The sequence below is a fragment of the Cupressus sempervirens genome, chromosome 7 (genome assembly GCF_028749045.1).
Source record: "Cupressus sempervirens isolate cs-2001-9-10 chromosome 7, ASM2874904v1, whole genome shotgun sequence".
Classification (NCBI taxonomy): Eukaryota; Viridiplantae; Streptophyta; class Pinopsida; order Cupressales; family Cupressaceae; genus Cupressus; species Cupressus sempervirens.
The window spans coordinates 245,988,900-246,012,256 of record NC_143124.1 but is presented as its reverse complement, the minus strand read 5'-3'; the positions used below and the strand labels follow the sequence as shown (position 1 = coordinate 246,012,256).

At 39.3% G+C, this 23,357-nt stretch overlaps 1 protein-coding gene across 3 annotated transcripts in view; it reads left to right on the top strand.

Moving 5' to 3' along the window:
• The first annotated feature begins 480 nt into the window (after nt 1–480).
• Nucleotides 481–23,357, top strand: part of LOC149546412 (uncharacterized) — a 119,596-nt gene continuing 96,719 nt past the window's right edge. Inside the window, exons 1-2 of one of the 3 annotated variants that reach the window (XM_089791190.1) lie at nt 481–1,867; nt 4,907–5,247. In XM_089791190.1, coding sequence (XP_089647316.1) covers nt 580–1,845 — 1,266 coding nt within the window. In that variant the 5' untranslated portion in view covers nt 481–579 and the 3' untranslated portion in view covers nt 1,846–1,867; nt 4,907–5,247. Of the gene's footprint in view, nt 1,868–4,906; nt 5,248–23,357 lie in introns of those variants that run through there. The other 2 variants (XM_089791187.1, XM_089791189.1) reach the window with 2 other exon arrangements.

The following is a 23,357-nucleotide window of genomic DNA, read 5'->3' as shown; positions in this document are numbered from 1 at the left end:
AATAAATAGGATGTTAATTATTATTTTTATCAAAAAAATTAGATATCTTAATAAATAAATTGATTAGGTTTAAAATGATAATGTATTATAATTTGAAGAGAATAGTAGAAAGTGTGTAATTTACAATTCAAAATCTTTATTTTAATGTAGAATATAATTAAATAATTAACATAATATATCTTATAAATACATGTCCTTATAATACAAAATTATATCAACCAATCAAAATAGAAAAAATAATTTAAAAAAATATGAAATTAACTAAATTTTAGAAATATTTTAATTGTAAGAAAATAACTATTTTTAATTAGTGTAAATCAATTACATATTGGAAAAAATATGAATACAATAATATATTACCTAACAAATACGGCTGAACAGCCGTCAAACTTCACCACATTTAACGAAATGAACATAACGAGGGCAACGGCAATTTCCTTTCGAATTTACGTTAATATTTTTCACTGTTGTTGGTTCATTATGCTCGTCATTCAATATCGATAAAGACACAGTATTTTTCTCCCTGATATGCATGTTGTGATACTGCGCTAAAGCTAGGAAAAATTGATTTAGGGTTTAATGGAGCTTCTCGAAGACGCCAAAAATCACGCCGATTGCGGTCACAGGATCGAATCCCTTAGGCATTTAAAGCAAATTTTCCTTCAAAATGACAGCGATCCGGCACTGCTAAACCAGTTTCTGTCTATCTTGACGGATCTGCAGAGGTCGCCGTTCATCCCGGTGAGAAAATACCTAGCGGTAATGATAGAGCAAATCGGATCAAAAGGTTCGGAAACCTTGTCACAGATGTTTCCTGCTTTATTGCCGTTATTAAACGACGAAGCGCCGGCCGTTGTTTGTGAATCCATCAGGAGCGGAACAGTTTTGTTTCGCAGGGCTCTAGACGTCAAAAATGTTGAATCGGACAAGTGGCTGAAGGATTTATGGCCTTCCATGGTGAAATTCAAGGATGCAGTTTGCGGCTTCGCCTTCCGGCAGGGTATTTCAGGCGGAGTTAAATTTGCAGCGGTGAAATTCGCCGAAATAATGGTCTTAGGTTTCACACAGGATTCAGGCACTAATTTGAGCGTTTTAGGGCCAGCGGGAGGTCACATGGAGGAGGGCAGCAAGAACCTGGGGCTTATGCTGGATCAATTTGATGCGCTTTCTTCTTCTTCTTTGATAATCATCCTCATCAACTGCGTTGCGAAGATCGCAGCGGAAAGGCCAGGGTTTTGTGGGCGTATTTTGACGGCTTTGCTGCGGCTAGATCCTGCCCGCTACGGTCACATGGGGAGCGTAAAGCATGCCCTAAAGACCGCACTGCTTGCGCTTTTGAGTTGCGCACACTGGGGGGCTCTGCCTTGGCGTGACCGCCTGCTAGAGTCTCTACACGCATTAAATGCTGGGGAGGCTGCGATTCAAGCGCTTCGTAGAGCTGACCGCGCGCTTAAAAAACTGAAAGCGGACCGGGCAAATGCAAATCGTCTTAAAGGTCCACGTGGCACTGACAGCGACGACATGGACGGAGTGTTGCCAGGTCTGCAGAATTTAAATGTCCGGCAGCAGCCCGGATGCCAGGTGGAGGAATTGTCAACCCACGTGGACCCGACAAAGGGGATGCCAGCACACGTGGACAGGAGCTCTTCCGAGGGTGTATCATCGATACAGGTGGAGAGTGAAATTAGTTGTCCTATTCAGCAGGCGGTTGGCAGGATTGCTGCCCTGCTGGCACACGGACAGAAAAGCGGGGAGTCCATCGAGAATTTGGTGCGGAAGATGGATCCGGGTTTGCTTGCTGACGTGGTCATATCTAACATGCAAAATCTGCCATGTAGACGCTGACAATATAACTAATCCTCCAAAGGTAACTTCTCATTCTTTTTACCTGCCAAGAGTACTTAGAATTGCCATTGCTGAGCAAGAGCAAAAATCTTCGTCATTTGACTTAATTAATTATTCATATTCTTTATGTCAAAATGCTTGTAGAACGTCTTTTTAACACCTGTTAGGCTGCCATAAACCTTTTTAACGACACTAGACCTACTCTCAACCTTTTTCCACTAACCCACCCCTTGTCGAATGTGTTGGTAGAAGGTCTCTTGGACACCTAGCTTAACTTTTAGGAAACATTTCTTCGTGGAAGCTTTTTTTCTTCCACAATTCAGCTCACTTTTCAATTTTATAGAGACAAAGAAATGTTTAAGAAAAATAAATACAATTGATGTCATCCATACGAATATGAGTTGTGGACTAAAATATTATAAATTTCACAAGTCCTTACCTAGACTTCTAAGCCATTTTGAAATTTTGGTTTAATTGTTTTGGATACGTTTAATGTTTAAATTTAGTTACATATTTTATTATTTATTATTATGTATTATGTGATATTATATAATCTAAGTCTTATATTAAAAGTTAATAATGAAGATCAAATAAATGTGGTGTTCTTAATTGAAGTCATGAAGTTTAGTAGTCTATTGGTTATTCTTATTTGATAACTCAAGGGAAAGTAAAACGTTATTAGGTTAGTGTGAAGACTTTGACTTGTTTCGTATTCTACTTTTAAGTTGTGATTACATTTTTATGCAACTTAAGGAGCAAACATGATTTTAAGTTGTGGACATGTTTTTTTATGCATCTTAAATGACTCGCAACCTAAAAACTTAAGTTGCCCCCTTATTTAAGTTTAATCAGTTAAGTCACATGTATTTTAAATTATTTAAAAAACCATATGCTTAAAGATGAAGGGGATATAGGATTTCACGGAGCCCATTGGCTCATTTTAGGGACATTGTTTGGAGCATTTGAATGAGTTGGTAGTGGATCAAGGGTTGATTTAAATCATAAAAAGTGTGTAGGGTACTTTTGGAGTGCATTATGTTATTAGTTCTTATTTATATTTTTGTTGCTATCTTTTTCTTAAGTTATAAAAGCCCTTAGGCACCCTTGGTCCTAGAGAGACATACAAGCTCTCCATAATTAGAAGGTTGTGTTCAATGAAAGGGCTTTGGTATGTGATGACCTAACACATCATTTTCAAAGTTGTGGTTGTCTATCAAGTTTGAAGGCCAATTTGTGGGTGCACATCAATGTTACATTTCAAACTAGATGATATGCAACAACGTGTCTTAATATTTCTAACCATCATTGGAAATTACAAGAGAGAGGACAAGTGGATAAACACAACACTAGTTTTCTAGGAGATTTGTCAAGGATAGCTAGGGTTTGGAAACTTTTTTGAGATTTTCCTGCCTAAACTTGCAAACTTTTAATCATCCCAACCTTAGAGAAATAAATAAAAATAATGTAAACCATTTTTTGAATTTCTAGGAAGAATTAACGTGTTTCTTATTAACATTTTTTGTACTTGAAATATTTAGAAATTATTTGTATTGGCAAAAAAATTAGATAAATAATTTGAGACCAAACTCAAATTGGTTGAAGAATATCTTATTTGCAAATAAAATTTTATAATTTTGTGCTATATTTTGGACATATTATCTTTCTATAATCCCTATTAGGGGATATTACAATGGTATAGGAGTTGCAACTCTGAATGGCCTATTTGGGTTGGTTGCATGTGTGGAAAGGGTGGCCATTTCACAAGTGTGATCCATAGTAAGTCAAATTGCGATATTACTATCAAGATTCAATCGTGTAGTTTTGGAGTCAAGCACATTGGCCCATGTCTTATGAGCATTGGTTTAGAGGAACCCATGTGTCATGAGAACAAATGAGACACTTAACACCCTTTGCAATTAAAAGAACTCTCAATATCTTCTTTAATTATGAAGCATGTAAACAATAGATGCAACAACCATATAAAGATAACCATACACAATAACACCAGATTTGTTAACTAGGGAAACCCTTGATCAAAGGGAAAACCCCAGAGGGGATGGTACCCACAAAATGATGTACTAATTCCTTGTGAAAGGATAGACCCTGTTAGGAGACTTTGAAACCCTATTAGGAGATTCCAACCTTGTTAGGAGTTAAAAAGAAGATACATAGACCCACTGTGTAAACAACTTCAGTACTATCCTCTTTGAATAATACAAATGCACAACTGTCCAACAACAACTTATCGTGCCAAATTCTGGGAACCAACCATTTTGGATTCAACTCAAATTTACCCTGTGGCAAGGGGTTTTTTTTATTTAAAAATTTCCTAATGCTAATGACAGAAATTCCATCCTGGGTTGTGGCTTCTCTTGGAAGGAAAGGTTCCCCCTGATGACTAAGCCTTGGTATCTGACTTTTAATTCGAATACTAAAACCTTTAATAAGATTCCTCTTTGGGTTCGGTTACCGAACCTTCCGCTTCACTTTTGGCTGGATTTAGTCTTCGAGGCTGTGGGGGAGACCCTTGGGGATTTTTTGATGGTTGATTTGGCTTCCTCCAATATCTATAGGATGATGTATGCCCACATCCTTGTGGAGGTAGATGTCTCCAAGGGGCTTCCGGAAAAGATAAAGTTGGCTTCTCCAAATGGTTCTTAGAGTCAACTTCTTGATTATGAGGGTATCCCCTTTAGATGTAAGAAATGTCATATGACCGGCCATCTTGCTGCCGGATGCTCCTCTGAAAAGGTTTGGTTGAAGAAATCACCTTTTTGGTGGTTGAGGGTTTCAAATGATCACTATGCGGTTCGAAAAGTATCCACGGTGGTAGACAGGTCAGATAGCTCTTCTCATGCTGATTTGAATGAGGATTTTGTTGTTGTCTCTTGCGATTTGAATGATGTCCCTTTGACAGTTTTGACTGCTGACACTTCTCTTGTTGCTGACTCTGTTGATTTGATTATTGTCCCTTTGGAGGCTTTGAGTCAGAATGTTGATGTTGTCCCTTTTTCTGTTGCTGACTCTATCCATAACTCTATTGTTGGTGCTTCTCCTGCAGCGAGGATTTTGGGGGTTAGTGGGGATTGGCAGAAGTTTGTTGGGAAGGTGGAGGATGGTTGGACGTATGTTAAAGCAGAAAAAAGGAAAATCCTCCAAACCCTCATTTGATATGTCTTCACGTTCTCAAAAGTCGGGACTAAAAATGTAAATCTTGATGGTCTGTGGTTTCTTGGGTTGTTTTCCCTATAGTGGGGAACTTGGTTGTCCCTCTAGTTTGTCGGGTGGTTTCCACAGTTATTTTATGTTCTTCATTGTTATATCTTTCTTGTCCCTTTGTACAAGGTTTTGGGTCCTTTCAAAACCTGTTTTTACTTAATCAAAACAACTGATCTTGCCAAATACAACTCCTTGTAAGCTCATTGCACCTCAACTCACCAATCTTTGGTCTGATCCAAAAGATATTCACATGTAAGCTCACATAATACATCACATAGATACGATCACATATCACTCTTTCATTGCAACACACTTCCATAAGGAAATTCGCTTTCCTTTATACCAAGCCCTAAAACAAACTATTGAGTCGACCTTGAGACTTTCCCAATTTACAATTATAATATAAGACCAACTTAAGATATTATATTACACATTACATTACAATATTACATCTTTTCATAGTTACAAGCAATCTGTCAACTCACAGTCTTCATGACTTTCCACTTGCTAATCATTTGATTATACATGATTAACCAATGCATCTTCAACATGTCTTCAACCTTTGTCTTAGCTCGCTCAACTAGATTTCATCTCTGTTAGGAGATAAAATCCAAACAACAATACTCGCTTTCTAGAAACTCTGTCTAAAATCTTCATTCACCAAATCCTTCATAACTTGTCTAGTCTTCAAATTTTCACAGACACTCTTACCTGTAGCATCTAGACATAATCTAGAACGTAATCCCAAGTGTGCGTAAGCTTATCTTCAATCCTTAAATCACACTTAACCAATCTCTGTCTACTATACTACCAATCTTCATAGAATAACCAGTATGTTGACACCAATGACAAACTCTGTCATGAATGCAACATATAATCACTAAAGCATGTCTCCAATGCTGCTAGGATACTCCCTCGTAGTAATACCATCAACATTCATACTAACGAGATCCCCCTTTGGCATTGATGGGAACATAGATGAAAAACATCAAAATTCTATGAATACCAAATATATCTAAACTGCAATTGCTCCCCCATTCACGCTGTCCATGAATGTAACCATGCACAAGGAAGGTGTTAATCTCCCCTATACATCAACATCATTCAAATCCTCTTCATTAATCAATATTAATATCTCCCTCAAGTACATCTCTCCCTGTAGAATGTATCATGTATAATGTACTCTTCTTTCTTCAAACATACATATCAAAGGATGTTTTTCATGTACATACCTCTTCGCGATTGACTTCAATGAAAAAGTCATCATTATGTCAATTCTCTAAGTATGATATACAATAAGCTCAAGTGTCCATAGACATTGTTAAATACTAGTACCAAGAGTCCTTCACGACTCAAATCAAATATAAATACCCTCCATAGGAGAAGCATCAAGCATTCAGTCCAAATAAATAAATAATGCTATGCTACAACCTCCAGTTGGCCCATTTTCAAACCAAGGAAGCAGAGGTAGCCCCTTCCCCAAAATTTGTCATTCCAAGCTATAAGAAGCCCCATCCAATACAAGAGCCAAATGGTGTGACGTCTCCACTCCCTATGTAAAAGAGATGGCCTTATCAACCTTCTATACCTATCGCCATTTCACTCTTTGAGGGTGGACTAGTTGTATGGACTCCTAATGGTCCTAACATATCATTTTGGAAGAGAAAGGAAAAACTGAAGCTACCATGGGAGGAGTTGCAACTTGTTGAGGATGACATAAAGGTGGAGGTAGAGCATAAGGAAGAGGATCTAGTCCTCTTATTTGAAGAGCTTCCCTCTTTCATTGAGGAAGAAGAAATAAACAAGGTTGTTCCTTCTCTTGAGGAACAAATATTGGCTGTTGAGCCTTTAGAAGAAAATGAGGATCTGTTGCAAGAGAAAGAAGAAGAAGAAGACCAATTACTACAAGAAACAATCCTCTATGATATGGAGGATGATGAAGAGAACCCCAATGACAACTCTATCCTTGAGGAGGAACATTCTTATATACATGAGGTTGTTTTTCAACCTATGCATATTACTGCAACAAAGCTAGGAGAATAAGATGAAGAGATCTTTTGGGATGAGCTAGAGTTGTTTTGTTCATCCATGGATATCAAGAAACCTTCTCCTTTATCAGAAGATCATGAGTTGTAGCAACAACAAATAGAAATCCATGCCATACTAGTAGCTCTCTCAGAGGTGGTTCATGAGCAACATGATGACAAGGAATAAATCATTTCTTCACAAAAGGAGGAGCCACTTCCAAACCAGCAAGGTACCAACATTGCAGAGAAAAACAACATGGTCAAGGTTGATTTCCTAGACCTAAAGCCATCAAGAGGATGCCCCATAAGGCATCTAGCTCTGCAACAAATCAACTTGTTGCCCTTTTGGTCATACTTACTTCGAAGCATGAGGATGAATTTCAAAAGGAGCAGGTTTGTCTTTGTTGGTGTAAATAAGTATTTACTTATTACACTTTACATAATTTTACTTAAATTAATGCATTATTTTATTATTATGCATTATTTTTTTATTTCTTAGGTGAGACACTTAGGAGTTTGCGTACTTTTATAAGTCGTCATGTTGACAACATAGAAGTAAGCAACTCTAATTCAACATATGGTGTCTACAACATTGGAGTTTGCATAATTAACTAAGTTGTCATGTAGACACCACAATTATTCACACTCCTATTATAGCACATGGTGTCTACAACATTAATTTGCATGCTACACCTTTGTAAGCTTATCTTCTCATCATCACACTTACCCCTGTGCTTAATGGAGGATAATCCACACGTGGTGGACATGTGTCTGGTTGTATGACTTATCATGTTGCCGATTCTTATGCATTTTAGAAGCATTACAGAAGCCTTTATATATAGGCACTCCTAGTGTATTTTCACATTGAATTGATTATATATTGTTATTCTGATCATACTCTTTTTAGTCTACTATTGTGCTTGTGCTTGACTTCCTTGATCTTGGGTGAATTTTGCTTTAAGAAAAATTCTTACATGGTATCAGAGCTTGGAGAATTTCTCTTCACATAGCCGTTCGAGACCATGGTTGCTTCAACACCTTGACCCAGATCCAGCGTATCACAGTCATTGAGAGTGTCTAGAGGTAGAATGGAGCTCGCCATTGTGTCTAAAACGTCGATTCAGTGAAAATTGACTACAAATTTGCCTACCCTAAGCCAAAGTCGATTTTGAGGCAAATTTTTTTCGCAAACCGGCACCAATTTGCAACCATAGTATGATCATTCTTTAGATCTACAAATTTGTTTTAGATCAGTATTTATTTTCTTTCTCTGCAATTTTTAGATACAATTTTTTGAAATTTTTTTAGGCTAGGTCGGCTTGTAGAGAATTTTTTTTGTACAAGCACTGAGTAGTGACACTTGGATGCTGTACCTTGCACGAAATATTTTGCGGCGGCATTCAACTTTCCAATTTTAGAAATACACAATAGACTACTCAATAACCGACGACTACAACCCAAATCTAGCCAGAAGACCTCACCAGTCAAGTACACGGCTCACCCACGATGGCGTAGCTCGTTTGTTTGGGTTTTGCAGCTTACACATTTTAAACTTTTAAAAAGTTTCTTCCCCACGCAATGTGGGATTAAATCACCAAAACATGTTAGAGTAAGTCATTTATTACTCTAGGTGCTTTAGCTCTCTTAGGTGCATATAATTAATATTTTATATTAATTATAATGTGCAAACCTAGCTTTCTTTCCTTTAGGGTTTCGTTCACCTTAAAAGGTTGAACTTTTGTATTTTGTTTGCATGACTTAAAATACATTTTTTGCTCTCACATTTCTAAGAACTTCTAAGCTCTGCTTTTTTCGTTTTCTGGCTTCTCTTCATTGCAGGATATTTGCATTCAGGTGTTCTTGAGAGTCTGTGAAGTTGGATTTCTCAACTTCTACATGGTATCAGAGCCACCTTGCTGCTTCCTCGTCTGAAGATTCTCGAAGCCACGATTCACAATCAGAAACCCTCGCTTTTTCGGAGTTTTTTTCTTCAAAAGGGTGAAGGGTGAATTTTCGAGGTACTTTGGGCTCAAACGAACATCACCATTAAATCCAGAAGGCTGTTTGTAGTTAGGATTCATATAAAACTTTTTGTTTTTGGACACAAGGCATTTTTGGAGATTTTTTGAAGCCTCCAAGGAGCGGTGTACGAACTGTATGGACGAAAAAGGCAACTTTTTTTAAAAAAAATCGTGTCGCCGTTGCTGCGCTCACGTGCCACCACGGCGCCGCCTTCTCGCCTCCCGGCTGCCACCAGCTCTGCACTCTGCCGGCGGATCCGACAGCAGCACCACTCGACGACCGCTCCAAGCCACTGCCCGACTGTCGCCCGACCATCGCCAACTCACCGCCCGGGATAGCGGGGCCACTGGGTGTCCCTCCCGAGTGCCATCGCCACTGACGGCTTCAACTCCTTCGCCGCCTTGCGAAAAAATTCGGTGCTGATGTCATCAAACCAACAGGTGATGTCACTTTCAGACAGGCTGACATCATCTTGCTGGAGGATCACGTCACTTTTTCGGGGTATGCTGATGTCATTTTTTGGCGTGCTAATGTCATTTCTCAATTGCTGACATCATCTTTTTGGTGACAATTTCTTTTTCTTTTTTTGGTGACGGTCGTACGGCCGTCAAATTTAACCTCGTGTCTGTAATTTTCCAGCAAGGTGCATTTTTGGAGCAATAGTCGATTTTTTGGCTATAACTTGAGCATATGGAGGTCTTTTTCTAATCCGAAAGAAGCGTTGGAAAGCTGAGTCAAAGACGGAGACATTGGTGTTGGTTTCGTGTGATTCTGAGTTTGTTTGAGCTTCCAAATTCGTCGTTGAAGTAGAGGCTTTTGTTTTCCTCTTCTCTGCATCCAAATCCTAGGTTCTTTTCTCAATTTTTGTGCTTTTCCATAGTTGTTGCTTTGGCTTTGGGGGATATTTTTTATTCGTTGTGGGGGGAGCATTTTCTATTCTGTAATTTGCTTCAGAATTAGACCCTTCTACTTTCGTCTTTTTTTTCTCTCAATGTCGGATCCTTCTGTGATCCGGCTCACGCTGCACAACTATCACACCTAGAAGACACAAATGACTAGACTTCTCATGTCAAGAGGTCTATGGTCTTGTCTGGATGCGAATCAGCCTGCTCTTACGTGACCTTATGAGGTTCTACAACACAGGAACAAAATGGATGAAGCCATGGGACTGATTGCACTCAACATTTCAGACAGTCTGTTATTTCACTTGGATGGTCTGACTACTCCACGGGCTTATTGGCTCAAATTTCAGACTTTGTTTGGCCAAGTGAATGAGTTTCGGGCACTTCAACTTGATGCAGAGTTGACATCTTTGACACCTAACAGCTTTGCCACCATTGAGGACTTCTTGATGAAGTTCAAATCTCTGCGCACAGTTTTGTAGGGATGTGGTAGAAACAAAATAGATGATGAGTGTATTTTTTTGATACTCTCAAAGTTGCGAGGACAGTATCAGATCTTTTCTTCTACTTTCTACTCCACTATGGATGCCTTGGGTAACAGACATCAGATGCCCTCTTTTGAGATTTTCTATGACAGGTTAACTCGTGAGCAATCCAAGCTCACTCAGATGGACTCACTTATAGGTTCACCATCACAGGCATTACTTGCCAAAGATACACAGGAGCAGAAGCCGAAGCAGATATCTGATTCCTCTTCTCAGCACTTTACTGGTCCATCCTCTTCTTTTAAGAAGAAGGAGAAAAAGAAGACCGAGACTCCTTCTTGTTCCTATTGTCAGAAAGGAGCTCATGATGAGGCACATTGTTTTCAAAAGAGATTTGATGGTTATGAGAAATAGATTGCAGATTTGCAAGCCCTTCTTCAAAAGAGTTCTATTTCATCCCCATCCTCTTCTACCTCATTGGGGTTTGCTTTTTAGTCTTCTTCCACCTCTTCGACATCTTCACCGGATTTTGGATAGGGTCATGCATTACGGGCTTCCATTGCCTTCCCTTCCCAGGTCCCTTAGATACTGGATTCAGGTGCGTCTCACCATATGGCATCTTCTCCTCTATTTAGGCTTCTCCGATTCCTCATATTCTCATGGGGAATAACACTGCTCTAACTGTCTGCGGGAAAGGTTCCGTTCGCATTCAGGATGGCACATTCAATGATGTATTGTATGTTCCATCTCTCTCTGCCAACCTTCTCTCGATATATCAGATTACACACAGTGGATCAGGAAAGTTAGTTGGGTTCACTAGAGATTCAGTCTACATTCGGGATAGTGCAACAGGAGGCCTTATTGCTTCAGGGACAGTTGATCATACCACCCGTCTCTACACCTTCTCACACTTTGGTCCACCATCTCCATTATCAGAGCATTCTTCTTCTCTTTCGCGAGAGCATCATGTGGTGCAGTCAGGACATGTGAACCTTTGTATTGTTCCTGAGTTCACCACACCTCATTCCGTTGAAGTCTTTTCTTCTTCAACTCTGCCGGACTCTCCAGCTCCACTCATCGAGCCTTCAGGAGCACTTGTTGCAGATTCCATAGAGGACGTTCATCTCCTCTTTCATGATAGTGTCAGCACACCTGCTTTGGGGATTCCCTTTCAAGATCCTCATGTCTACTCCTTTGAGCATCAGTTAGGCCTTCCTGTGATTCAGTGGTTTCCTTGTTTCTTCTGCATTGGAGTTCCATTGGTTCGTTTATTTCTATAGGTACTTCATCATTTTGGGGGGGCTTTGCTGTCTCATCTCTCTCTCATGGGGGGGTTGTTTATGGTTTTGAGAAAGTCTCTTGAGCCATAAAATTTCTGTTATTTTTTTAAGCATGTTTGTTCTATCTCTTTTTGGAGAGGGGTTTTTCCCACTGGGTTTTCTCCTTTGTCTCCGGTTCACAGAGATTTCCTTGTATTGGGTACTTGATCAGGCCTTGTTGCCAGGACCCATTTTTCCTGCTTTCATAGCTTTGCTAGGTTAGCTTCCTCCTAAGCTTCGCTTAAGGGGGGTGTTAGAGTAAGTCATTTATTACTCTGGGTGCTTTAGCTCTCTTAGGTGCATATAATTAATATTTTATATTAATTATAATGTGCAAACCTAGCTTTCTTTCCTTTAGGGTTTCGTTCACCTTAAAAGGTTGAACTTTGTATTTTGTTTGCATAACTTAGAATACATTTTTTGCTCTCACATTTCTGAGAACTTCTAAGCTCTTCTTTTTCCGTTTTTTGGCTTCTCTTCATTGTAGGATATTTGCATGTAGGTGTTCTTGAGGGTTTGTGAAGTTGGATTTCTCAACTTCTACAAAACATCGGTGCTTTGACCACCAGAAAAAGCTTTCAATGGGTTTAAATTGCCGCCGACCGTTGTAGACTTGCTCCCCGATGCCGCAAACTTCTTGCCGGCTATGAATTACCTTCTAGCATCACAAAGACTCTCCTCCGAGGCCTGATGTTTGAGATTCTAGTTGCCACAATGAATCTTCGGTGACATCTTTCCTGATTCCTCCAACGATCTATATTCTTTGGCCTACCCATTAATTGCCATGCGACATTTGAAGACAAAGCCACACGAACCCTTCATCTTGCAGACACGTGGACAGTACCTTGCACACTCAATCAAAGACCCCATGTGGCACTGCCACATGTGCAAACACGTCAGCGGGCCAACTCAACATCGTACAATTCCATGTGGCATGCCACCTCGGCAACCGTATGCCATGTCAGCGTCCATTCCGTACAGACATGTGTCATTTTCGTACAATCAACCTGCCACGTTAGCAAGGGAGGCTAATTTTTTTGCTTATGTCAACATTTCATGGTGTTAAAATTTGAAGCCGTCTGACTATTATTCCTAGGCATTTTTTAACTGTTGCGATGATTGTTTGACTATCAAATTTAAGCTCACAGTTTGCTGCCCATACCCCTCTCTAGATGTAGTTTTGATTTGACAGTCCGACTTTGGGAGGCCATAACTCAATCATCTAGACTCCAAATCAGGTGCCATTTTTTTGGATTTTGGGTAGAATTTCCTGAACTTTTCAGTGGTGGTGCTCTTTTCTAGTTTTGGTGCACAGATTTGTCATAAATTACATTTTTTGGCGATCACACCTATCAGATCTTGTATTTTACACCATGAAATGCTTCGTACGGGCTCATCTGGACTCAAAAATAGGTTTCATTTTTTTTAAAAGTGCTTAATTTTTCGTCTACTTTCCAAATCTACAATCAGATTATAGGGTTGTGTGGACAAAAATATCACTTTCAGACTTGGGGCCTTTTCTATATTGTATCGCTTTGATAACTTTTCAAAATTGTTGTATATCTGAGCTATAGTGCTTAGTAACAGATTTGAGCCTCAAAAGGTAGTTGTATATAACAAAATCAGAAGTCTACTTTGTACATTTTGACAAGTGGCCTATTGTACATGCATTACATATAAAGTGCCAAAAGCTTTTTTTTTTGTTGGGGGCGGGGTGGGGTGTGTTCTTTGATTAGAGTGTGTATTGTGTTTTTGTGTCTCTATCTTGTGCTCTTTGTATTTTTTTGCCTCATGGGTTCACCTAAAGGTCCACTTCTAACTTCACACAATTATTCTACATGGAAAGATATTATATGGACTTGATTAATGACAAAAGGTTTAAATCTTTATGTTGATGGTACAATTCCCAAACCCATTGATGCTACAACACTCTCTAATTAGTAAATTAAAGACCAATAGGCTTTAGGCAATATCGAGACTTGTGTACATAGAGATCTCTTCTTGCACATTTCCAATTTCATGGAAGCCAAACTTGGTAGGGACAAACTTGAATCTTTGTATGATAAGGTGGATGAGGAAAAGGGATACCAGATTGAGGATGACCTACTTCTCTTGGATCCAAAGAATTTTGACACAATTCAAGATTATATCAACAAAGCCAATGAGTTTAGAGCAGTACTTAAAGATTGTGGTAATCCCATGAAGGATGATATGTTGATTCATCATATCCTGAAGAGGCTACCTTCAGCGTATGCTTCCTTTGTTTCGAGTTATAACACTCACATGTTGACCATGAGAAGTGCTTTCCAAAAGCCTACATTTGATGCATTTGTATAAATGTTAATTTTTGAACAATCCCACTTGATAGATATGAGACTTCTCACGTCATCAAAGACCAAAGCATTCGTGGCTAGTGATGAGAACCACTCAAGTCACGGAGGAAAAATTCTTACAATAGCAAGAAAAAGCAGTGGAAGCAAAAATCACAATCTAAGACACAACAATCCTCCTCACAATAAGACAATTCTTCTTCCAACAAGAAGGGAAGTAATGAAAACAAGGAAAAACTTTTTTGTGCCATATTGCAAGAAACTGAATCATGATGAGCATCATTGCAAGAGTAAGAGAATTGATGAATTAGAAAACCTACTCAAGAAGAATAAAATTCAAGTGCCAAATGCTTCCAAGGATTCAACTCCAACCACTTCAAAGGGAAAAGGGAAAACACTTATGGCTGGTTCAAGTTCTTCATTGAAATGGATTCTTAACTTAGGTGCCTCATATCATATGGGTTCTTCAAAGGGAGACTTTTCTTCATTGAAGCAGTCACAAGTACCTCACATCTTTGTGGGAGATGATAGTAAAATGGAAGTTGAAGGGAAAGGATATGTGGAGATGAAAAATGGGGAATTCAAAGACATTCTCTATGTTCAAAACCTTAGCTCTAATCTCCTCTTAATTTACCAAATCATTCACCTTGGAGATGGCAACAAAGTTGAGTGAGTTCCAGATTTCGTAATGGTGTGTAGTCTCAAAGATAATTCATTGGTTGCAGTGGGAAAAGTCAACCATGACAAGAGGCTTTATTCCTTCTCCCACTTTGTGCCTAAGTCTCCTTCACATGCCTTGTTGATTCAATCACTTTCAAAAACCAAATTATGGCATGAGCGGTATGGTCATCTTGCCTTTTGCTATCTTCAACAACTTTGATCCAAAAACATGGTCAAAGGTCTACCTATAATCAACTTTTCTAAGGGGGAATGTTCAACATGTTCAGTCGATATGCATCTAGAAGGGAAGTTTGATAAAGAGAAGTCTTCAAGAGCACCAGTTGTTCTTCTGTTGGTTCACATGGTCATAGTAGGTCCTTTTGTAGTGGCATCAGTCAACTAGGGTCACTACATACTCACTTTCATTGATAACTTTTCATGCTACACATGGGTCTACTTTCTTCATCACAAGAATGAAGTGGTTGAATAAGCTTCAACCCTTCAAGAGTCATGTTGAACAACAATCAAGAAAAGCCATCAAGGTTCTTCGGATGGACAATGAAAGCAATATGTGAACACAAGACTTAAAGACTTTTGCACACTTGAGGGTATTGATCTTCAGAATCCACCAACATTCAGTCCACACAAGAGAAATGTTGCAACATTGAGGATACAAACTCTTAAGTCCATGGCAAGTTGCACGATACAAGCCAAGTCTCTTGATCCTACACTTGAAGTCGAAGCCATTAGCAATGCCAATCACATACTTAATAGGTCTCCTCATAATGCCTTAGATGGTAAGACTCCTTTTGAGGCATGGTGCGATAGAAAACCAGTTGTGAAACACTTCTGAGTCTTTGATTGTCCAACATTGGCAAACATATCTTCTAGGGGATGCAAGGCACCATTACTAAGGCCTTCTACTTTCATCGGATATGAAGACAGTGTTAAGGCATATAGACTTATGGATCCTGAGACTCATAAGATTTTTGTAGAGAGATATCTACACTTTGAGGAAAGTTCACCCAACTTATCCTCTAATCCTCTTCGCACTTCATACATTGTGAAAACTGATAGTGACACCAGCAATAGTGATTCAATAGACTCAGATTTGTGGGATCCTATTAACAGATGCAGAGAGAGGTCACATCATCAGAACATTCCACATGCATACATTGCCACAATGATAGGTCTAACACAACAAGGTACACCTTGTTTTCCAACTCTAGCATCAAGGGATGACTACATAGTAGATAATTCAGGTTTGTTGTGGAGTCATACATAGCAGACTTGGGGGACATCATCGATGATATACATCTTCTCTTTGATGAAGAAGATTCTTCTTCAGTTGTTGTGAGGGCTCACTCTGACCCTCATGTCCATTCTCTACATGATCGATCTTCACAACTTGATATGATTGTGGATTCTTATGTACAATAGGTTTAGGAGGTCTCTTTATCATTTAAGAAGACAGTTGGTTCTTTGGGACAAGTTCTACATCCATCCTTGCTAGATTTGCACTCGTTCTTTTCAGCAGTCTTGGAAGGGGCGACCATCAGCATCGACACAGGGACAGTTGAGTAGGTTTCAGAGGCATCATTGATCATTGGGATTCTTTCTACACATAGGGGAAGCATCTCACTTGTACCTTTGCCATTGTTTCTTCCAAAAGGGAGGAACATTATTCAACACTCATAGACTAGTTGTAATGCCCCGGCTGGAGATCCTTGGAAACAAGGATGAAATACAAGCGAAGAATATTTTTTTTGTTACAAGTATGAATGCAAATGACAACATCATACAGGGATCACAAAGATCGCAATGGAAGACTTCGCCACAATCCCAACAACCAACAGATCTCCAAATGCCACTACCAAACTGACACACACACGAACAAAAGCCAACAACCACCACACACAAGATGAGGGCTCAAGAAATGACCACTCATCAACAAAACACCAAGCTGGGGTAGAATGTAGAAACCTAAAATTTGGCTAAGCATGAAATCCTGAAGCCCTGAAAATTGGCTAAGTCTGGATTTCTGAAGCTTTAAAATTTCCTAGAATCTTTATCTTATCTCCGAGAGGTCTGAAACCTATCTCGAAAGATTTGTTGCATATATTAACATATATATATATATGTCAACTTATACTTAAACGATATATTTTAACCCCCGAAGAACGAACTATGAAAAGACACAACTGAAATTCAAATTGCGCCGCCAAGGGATTGAAGAACACCTAAGAGGGTACCTCGAACCATCCCTGAAAAGTTTGGATCGGACTGAAAAGTGCCTGCTGCTCCCCTCGCACAGGTTTAATAAAAACACATGCGACACTTTATTAGCACAGTGTGATACTTTACCAGTATCATGCGACATCTTTCCAGAAGGAGGGCGACACAATTAGGGGTTGGGCGATACTTTTCCAAAGGGCGTGCGATACTGGAAGTGTATCGTATGACATTTCTTCTAAGGGTGTGCGATACTTTAAAGTATCGTACGACATTCCTCAAATGGGCGTGCGACACTATATTGTAGCGCACCATGCTGACACATGGTCACCCAGGAAAAAAGCAAGAAAAGTCTAAGGACAAACAACAATATAAAACATAGATAAAAACCTCCACATCAGGGAGTACTGGATCCACATCTCGAGGCAAAAACACTTGACAAACTGAAAGACGGAAAGCCAAAATCTAAGCATCTAAATCATACAGTAGAAAAGAATGTACTGAAAGCAACATCACAGTGAACATAAGCAACATCGCAATGTACAGAGATAATATCACAATTACAAAATAACCAAATTAAGTACGCGGTTCCTCCCAACTGTCAATAGCATCATAAGACCATCATGGATCTTAGCCATCCCCTGCGCATGACATCCCAAACCACCGACCAAATTGTCAGTACTGTCGTAATAGGGCCGTCACTACTAAAACATGCAACAAAATACGCATAAGGAATCTAACATGCTAGTAGAAAAGCATAAGATAATCCTACAGTAGATAACATCACCTATCACATGCTAAACATCAATAAGCAATAGATATGCTACTACAACAATTCACATCATCTAATCATATGCTAACCATCATAATATGGGAATGCGTCAAGTAAACTAACATCATCTAAACATGATATCCAAGCATTCCAATGAAAGCATAAATCACAAGAAAACATACTTCGGAACCCTAAGTATCAAGTGAAAACATCCAGCAACGATCGTAGTAGGATAAAAGATCGTCTCTATACACCGGTTTCTAGCAATGGTGAAGGTAGCTACGCCTCCCAACCACGTGGAACCCGTAGGTCCACACCTACCATGCTGATGGAGATAATGATCCAACCACAAACACACATAAAGCATAACATCCAAGGCTAACACTCACGCTAGACAGTATGATGGCTACAACCAAGAACCTAAGACAATGCAAGGAGTACAGGTCTTGGTCAGACACTCAATAGGCTACTAAGTAGGGGCTAACATCATGGAGAGTCGCTTGGCATCGACAAGCCCATGCTCGGATCATGCGTTTCAAATCCTCAATGGAGGGACTTGCACACACATTTTATTATCTTAAGTTTTATTACCAGTCACACATTTTCTTTAATCATCACTTATTTTAAAACTTCCTCTGCCAACCCTATGTGACTGAGGTCACCAGCTGCGAGATAGAAGCCCCCTCCGTATGCTACCTACCCTACCCATGCTCATCCTACGACAAGTGCCCGCGGGCATGCATACTCCCATCCCAACCCCAATGATCATAACTTCTGGAAGTACCATGGAAGATCGGGCCTCGCAAGTCACTCGACAAATGTACGCGCACATACTCGTGTGTGGCACACCACCATCACGAAGATCACAACACAAGGACAGGATGAGAACACAATGCAAAACAAAACACCCGACCGAAAGCAACTCAAGAGGACGGATTTTACACGAATCCCAAAGCCAATAAAATCATACATCATAAAATCACTCAATTGACCTCAATCCGAGAGTATGGATTCTACACGAATCCCAATGATGCAATAAGACCAAACATCATGAACTCACTCAACCGGCCTCAATCCGAGATATGGATTCTACACGAATCCTAATGCTGATGAAACAAAAGAAAAGGTCTAAAATAAACAATAACACCAGGTATAAAATCACTCAACCGAACACAACGTCAGGAGTACAGATGCAACATGCATCCTAATGCAACATAAAAGTGCAATAGTGGTCTGACTGATATCCAAACGGATCATCAAGGTCCACGACCCACATTGTGCTAAGAAAACTCAAGAAAACAGGGCGGCACGCAAAATGAGGTAAAAACTCCAAATTTTGGGAAAACTGCAAAATTAAAACCCATTTAGGCACAAACACCCCAAAAATTAAAAAATAATCAAATTCGAACACCGTATGCAAAGACGACCACCATAACGGTGTAAAACCCCAAACCTTCATCTCAAAAAACAGGAAAATTTTTGTACCTGCTCAACTGAGTAGAACTAACATACAAAAACGGAGGGGAACACTAGTTCTCAGCCTCCAAACAAATGGCTACAAAAAATAGGGTCTTTGGGCACAAACACCCCAAAAATTCAAAAATAATCAAATTCGAACGCCGTATGCAAAGACGGCCACCATAACGGCATAAAACCCCAAACTTTCATCTCGAAAAACAGGGAAATGTTCGTACCTGCCCAACTGGGTAGAACTAACATACAAAAACGGAGGGGAACACTAGTTCTCAGCCTCCAAACAAATGGCTACCAAAAACAGAAGTAGAAACAGAGTAGAAACAGTAAAACAGGAAAGCCCTACCTCACAGCCAAAAGGGCAAAACGAGAATCTGAACCATAAAATAAATATCTCGCAGAAGTAGCTGAAAATCGCGGCAATCCAAGGTTTCCCCGAGCTGGATCCAATGAGCCCAAGCTCGCGACGATCCCATGCCCGTAGCTCCCACAATGAACAAAACAATAAATCCTCATGAAGAGGATTTTAGGTTTTACTCTTCAACTTTCTAATTCAAAAGTGAGAAGTGAGGAATTAAATTCTTTTGTGGATATTTATTCACTTTTCGAGTGAATAATCGATTAGGGCAAATAACCAACCAACCTAGTTAAACTCCAAATCAACCCAAACGAAAATAGGCTATTCCTATAAATAGGAATTCATCTATGGCAAAGTTGCCAGAAATTAAAATAAAACAATTTAAAAGCCCAAAAATCCAAAAAACAGAAATCTCCTTAACAACTTTTGTGACAATGCAAAACTCTAAATGCACACACAGACAAGCTCACTGGTCAAATCACATAATGCAAATGAGTTCGGATTTAATAATTATTGAAAGGTTTAAATTAAACATTTAATTAAGGATACGTCGACCATACTAGGATGACATTGATAAAATATGAAAGTCTGAATCACTAACTCCATGTGCCACTGCCAGGGATATAAATCTTGCACACTAAACAACACGATCAAGTGCAATTGCATATAATAACATAACCAAAGCAATAAATGCATTAAATCACCTAATTTAACCATTTATTAATTTATATTAAAATAATCTATTTACATCACTCACGTTTGCATAACGCATACAACGCAGGAATGAAGTAAATAGCCATAGCATTAAATCCATCACATAACATAATCAGAGGTATATCCAAATACTAGATAACCAGATATCATCATAAAACACTTTGTCACCTCAAAATGGCATTGTCATGCAATATGATCAACTGAACAACATAGTAGTCTAAAATCTATGATACTGAAATCAAAGTAACTTGACCCTCAGGTCGTCTCAAATGTAAAATATCACATAAGTAACAGATATCTCACAGATCAAAATATAACAAGGTAAATGTCTGCAACACAGAACCAAAGAACCCAACATGAACAATCCATTTCTAATTACTTAAGCATTAAATAATGATTGTTTAAAGAATCAACAAAAGGCACTTAAAACACATAAGCAAACACAGTCATAAACATGACTAATCACTGCTACAGGAACCTAGTCCAGTGTAGCATGGTAACAAGTACATAGCGCAATCTCTCCACACATCTCAAGGTAATCACGAAACAACCTCATGATACCACATCAATCTTGGTAACCACTGGCACAAACCTCAGTGAACCAAAAATCACATCATAATCTCATAGATAAGTCAAAAGCATAATCAAAGCAACTGATACAGAAACATAAATCCAAACACCTCGACGATGTAGACCACTCAGGGTCACAATCATGATCCCATCACAACCAAAGATCAACAAGGTTGCATCCATCAGGATGACTTACAGAAGTCAAATGGGAGAGGCACTGCATCATCCCCCCCAAAGACTAGGCTTACTCCTGGAAGCCTGCAATCCAAGAATAGAAACCAAACACACCATGAACAAAATCAAAAGTGAGCAATAGGAATGACTCAACAACTCTCTACAAGTCAAACCCAAATCACTCCAACATTGTCAAACCATCACGTTAACCCCCAAATAGGTTAACCACAAGAGAATGGGTGTCACATAGACACAAGGTCCTTCAACAAGGAACCTTCTATGCGCTAGAAAAAACCCATCTAGCCATAAAGTCAACAATACAAGATAAGGAACAAGCCCCTCTACCTCGTCTGCAGGTGCCCAACAAAACATGCTCCTACCAAGTGACTGCAAAACTAGGTCAAAACACTATGCACTTCCAACAAAAGTTGGAATCATGGGGAAAAACCATCCCAAAATTCCCAAGAATACTATCATGTCACACATGATCATTCTGGAATCCACGTAAACTCACCCTTAGAACAAAGCAGATGATAGTTTACCAACAAAATTTACACACTCCAAATGACTACTCACCACCAAGTGTAGGAGCACAATGCCTCTCCAAGGCACGAAAGCTCAACTACCACTGGAAACTAGGGTAACATAACCCAACCAGACAAGATATCACCTTCTCACAAAGTTCAAAGACTTTCGTCAGTAGACACAATCATGTAATGTCTGCATACCAAATCATAAGATGGTAACATGTGTCCAACAATACCATGTCCCTCCAGCACCATGCTGGGAAAAACTACACCCAACCTACCGCTAAACTCAATCTTTAGCCTCAAGTCAATGGTTTAATGAGAAACTTGACTGAGACAATCCACAAGAAGATATAAGCTTAGGGAGAACGATACTACTGAGTATTAGGACTGAGAGGGAGTCTCTCTCAACCTCTACACTAAATCAGCCCAAGACGCATTAGGGAACTCACAATTTCCCCAACCATCAACGTACTCACAAGAGAACACTAACTGAGCTAGTGGTACAACCACACTAGCCTACGCTCACAAGAGAGAAAAGGATACAAAGGTGCGCTTAAGACAACGTCCAAAAAGGAGAATCCAGACTCATCAAAGAACTGAGTCACTCCCAAACGACAAGGCAACATCATCCTCAAACAAGGAACACTCACAAACCACACTACACCTCACAAGGGTGGGTCAGTGCAATAGGAAACACAAAAACCCAAGCACGAACCCCAACAAGTACCTAGTAGATTATGAAGACAAGATAACTCTTTCATTATGAATAACATGAAGAGTTAAACTTCTCCAATGGCCATAAATATGACATGTCATGATTGAATTGGCCTCTACTCGAAAAGGTACTTGGAACATCGATCAACAACTCTAGAAGCCATAGCTTTCATGTTCGGACTCGGATTGAATCCATTTGAAAAGTGTTGAAAAGATATCGACAAGGACTACAACATGAAGAAGCTAAGAGAGACCTAAGACCTACGATCTGAGACACCACTCAAGAAAAAACCACAAAGGGAAAAACAGCAGTCTTGGCCACCAAGAGAAGCGATGGACAAAACGTCCAAATCCACACAAGAGTACACATGCCCAAACAACATAAGACATGGAATGAAAGGTAGTTCGCACATTGAAACCATCATTACTTATCTCCGATAATTTCATTAGTTAAACATAACATAAGCACTAATGCATAATGAACTGAAAGATTTTCAAGCAAGGGTCCAAGAGTCACCATAAAACAAGTACATACCTTTCAAGGATTAACATTAAGTTTAATCACCATTTAATTACTTTAACTTTACATTTACTACACCCACACTAGCATGTTCGCTGTGATATTATCCCTTGTACGTACTACTAGAGGTTCGAGATGAACATGATAGAGTCACAACACACAACTGGGCAGTAGTAAAACACATCCAGAATAGTCATCAGGAAACATAATCAAAAGCCCAAATGGGGGAATTGCCGATTCCAATAGTAAGTACCAAAAGGAGCTCATTTCAACAATAAGTCAAATGTGACAACTATCACAAAGAGAGCAATAGATAAAATTTGATGACTACTCCAAGAGAGGAAAATATTGAAAACCAATGCTAGCCCAACAACTTGAGGAAAGTACCTCTAGCCAAATAAAATAAGGCATCAAACAAATCACATTACAGGAGATGACTGAGTACAGTCACACAAGAGAGATAAATCACCACACAATGCTAAGGAATACAT